At 48.8% G+C, this 3,683-nt stretch overlaps 1 protein-coding gene across 1 annotated transcript; it reads left to right on the forward strand.

The window, feature by feature from the left end:
- Window positions 1-451: 451 nt before the first annotated feature.
- On the forward strand, window positions 452-652 carry LOC101642138 (small vasohibin binding protein). The gene has a single exon (XM_004702728.1). The coding sequence runs from the start codon at window positions 452-454 to the stop codon at window positions 650-652; it is 201 nt and encodes a 66-aa protein (XP_004702785.1).
- The last annotated feature ends 3,031 nt before the right edge of the window (window positions 653-3,683 follow it).

Consider the following 3,683-nt stretch of genomic DNA (forward strand, 5'->3'; position numbering starts at 1 on the left):
CGAAATGACTGATGTATAACCCTCCCCAGCCAGGGTAGTGAAGAACAGAAACAGGGGTGAAGGGCGAAAGTGGGTGGTGTCATTTATGAAAATAATAATGATGTATCAAGAGTTCATGAGGGTGGGAGGTGGGGGGGGGGATGAGGAACTGATACCAAAGGCTCAAGTAGAAAGAGATGTTTTGAAAAGGATGACAGCAACAATGTACAAATATGCTTGATACAACGGATGGGTGGATTGTGATAAGAGTTGTATGAGCGGCCCTGCCCCTGGTCTCGCCAAGTCCCGGGATAGGCCGGCTCCAACCGCGGGATCTCCAGGTAGGGAAAAGGCCTAGAATTCTGAGCTCCGGATGGAAGATCGGCATGGGGAAGTGTCAGGGACGCCGCAGAGACCTCACGGTCCCGAAGTCCAATCAGAGCGGACTTTAGAAGTGTTGAGAAGCCCAGCCATGGATCCACTGGCCCAGAAAGAGAAGTCCAACTTGAAAGAAGCCATCGGCAGGGTGGAGAAGGCCAAGCAAAACTCGGCCCAGCCCGAACTGAGACAAAGACAAAGAGCCGAGGACTCTGGGCTCCACAGAGCCACCGGGGAGCTGGAGCAGCAGCCCTTTGATGAGTGCTGGAAGCAGATGCAGCCTCTTGGGGAGTGAGCCTCTGTGGTCAGACAGACACTGTCTGCAGCCTCCTTGCCTGTGTTAAGCTGAGCTGGCTCCCCTGGAGCCTTCCAGAAAGACATGTGTGCTGCTCCTAAAGCTGGGTGAACCTGAACTTGCTTCCCCACCTAACTTCTGCTTCAGCGGTGCCTCTGGTCTGAAACTGCCCAATCCGCCCTGAGGAGGCTTGTTTTCTCCTTCCGAGGTGACTGAGGTTTTGAAAACCTTTTTTAATTGTTTGAGAAAATGAGTGTTTCTTGTGAAACTGTATCTTTATCAAAATGCAAATAAAATATTAATAAAATGTTCACTTGTTAAAAAAAAAAAGAGCTGTAAGAGCCCCAATAAAATGATTTTTTTTAAGTGTTGGGGAAAATAGTCTTGGAAACTCACAAGGACAGTTCTACTCTGTCCTTTAAGGGTCTCTGTCTGTCTGAATCAATTCAACAGCAAGTAATCAAGTGATTCCAAATACAAGCTGTTCTGATGACAAAACTCCTACGCTGCACTGCCATCATGGGAACAATCCCCACTCCTCATTCTCAAGGCCACAGCTTGAGAAAGCTAGCGCCCATCCACCCTCCCCCGGGTCTCCAACGTACATGTGTGTAGCCACGTCTGGAAATCCCGTCTGCCGCCTAGACTCCCCTCAGCCTGAATCTGAGAGAGGCCACCTGATCCTGCACAGTCGTGGTCGTTTAACTCCAATGACCTGGCCCCCAATGGGCAGTCCGAGAGTCACTGCTTAGCAGGGCTCCTCTCTTCCTTGGCTTTGTGTAGAGTTTCTCTCTCTGCATCTGAGCACAGGACCCGCAAACACCCCAGGAAAATGCCAAGAGCACTTCAGCCATTTGTGAAGGCAGACTCGGCCGTGTCAGCATGGGATGTCACAGACAAGGCCAAGAAAATGAAAAACTGCAGTTTCAATAACCGAGAAATTTCCAGAAATCAGGTCAAGGCAAAGGTGGCTTTTCCGTGAACAGTAAATCAAATCTTCTATTAAATGTTGGAAGGTCCTTAGAGGACAAGAACACACCCACTGCCCCTTCCTCAGAATTTGTACACCTATCACTTATGCTTTATTGAGAGCCTGAAATGAGAGTTTTAAAGATATAATAATAACATCAGCCCTAAAAGCGACTCAAATTGCAGCTTAGAAGGTTATCTTCATAATTGTAAGCCTAAAGAGCTACAAAGGAGCAAAATTTAAAGCAGTAGGTCTGATAAAACCGGAGTAGGAACTTCACCCGAAAGCCTTACAGCACAGTTCAAAGCCTCCCTCGTGCCAAACAGACGTGTACCGTCGGCTATTTCTCAGGATGCCGACTTGTGCCAGCCCGTGTGTGTCAGGGTAAGATCGCTCTGCATAGGGGTTTCAGTGGCTGGGTGGTTTTGGAAGCCGATTTTTCTGGGGCCCCTCTGGGTGGACTCAAACCTCCAAGCTTTGGGTTTGTAATGTCAAACCAGGGTATTCCCGCCCCCCAAAAAAGCATTTTTTGAGGGCCCTGCTGCTTGACCACTGGATTGGCACTTTTTCTGCTCCCACGGTTGTTTCCATGTAGTCTCCCAACTGAAGGCAGGAGTCAGGGCTCTGTGACCCAGCCTTTTCACCACAACCAGTTCTTTCCTTTGGGTAAGAGTCACCAGATCCTCTCAGTAATCCCCGCCAACGCTGAGAACGCCGGGGCAAAGAGGAAGCCTTTCTGGGCTGTGCCGCTAGAGGTTATGGGTGGAGTCCTGTAAGTCTCAGTGACATGGGTGCCCCAGCCTCCCACCATGGCCACCTTCTTCCATGCTAAATGAAGAGAGTTTAGGAAGATTTAGCCAACAAGAATCACTAGTCCATGCTGTAAGAAAAGAAGAGATGCCTGGTCTTTGCATATTACAGTCAGCCAACCTGAGAAGGTACTCTAGAGCAGCGGTTCTCAACCTGTGGGTCTCTACCCCTTTGGGGGTCAAATGACCCTGTCACAGAGGTCACCTGAGACCATATTTCCGTTGGTCTTAGCTTAGGAACTGAGACAGCGCTCCCCTATCTGTCTCCAGGAGGGTCCACCCACATGCAGATACACCCACACACTCAGGGTCACCACAACACGAGGAACTGGATTAAAGGGTCATGATATTAGGAAGGTTGAGAACCACTGCTCCAGAGGATTGTTTTCAAATTGCACTTCATCATCAAATCCACTTAGTGTGCTGCATGCAGCTTTTTTTAGTAAAAGCAGCAGAATGTCAGAGAGCAATACACAGAGTACAGGTAAGGGTCAGCTCATGACACCTACTTTCGATCGGTATGTGCGTGTGTGCTGGGTCACCATGAACTGCAGGTTGCAATAAAAAGAAAACTTTAAAAGCAGCACTTTGAAGTCTCTGCTGTTTGTTTTAAACTGAAGGTGAGTATTCAAAGGCTTGTGACTGGTGTCTTATAAGGACTCTTCAAAGAACCCTACTGTCTTCATTCGTCTGACCAGTCAGGTAACTCGACATATGTAATCCTAGACAGTTCAAGGTTAGCACACTTATTTCTCCCCGCTGAGAATCAAAGCGATCAGCAATTGTCTTTGTCCTCCCTCCAGAGCTCCTCCTGGGGCATGTGGACCTGTGAAACGGCAACCCAGAGCCAGCTTCACGTTGAAGTGTGACAGTCTCCCGGGTCATCAGGCCGCCAATCCCTCTGAGAGCGTGCGAGGACGTCTGCTGTCTATGCAGGGGAGCCAGGCTTGCTGGTGGGGTGGGTTTCTGTGCCGTACAAGTGAGAACTCTAGATTCCCAAAACAAAGATGCTCCTGGGAAGCCCCTGGTTTCTACTCAGTCTTCCATTTCTGATTTACTTACGTTTTGTTGTTGTTGTTGTTACTTTTGGACTGTCCACTCCACGAGGCACTGTTTTCCCGAAGTCCATCTGCCTAGCAACATCAGAGTCCAGCTGTCTGAAGAAAGACAGGCCTCGGGTTCTTTTTAGAATTAAAACAACCAGACAAACAAATTATTTCATGACCTGTGGCAACGCCCCTGTCACTCTGAG

This window comes from Echinops telfairi, unplaced genomic scaffold (genome assembly GCF_000313985.2).
Source record: "Echinops telfairi isolate 266 unplaced genomic scaffold, ASM31398v2 ScPeMD7_23;HRSCAF=83, whole genome shotgun sequence".
In the NCBI taxonomy this organism is placed as follows: domain Eukaryota; kingdom Metazoa; phylum Chordata; class Mammalia; order Afrosoricida; family Tenrecidae; genus Echinops; species Echinops telfairi.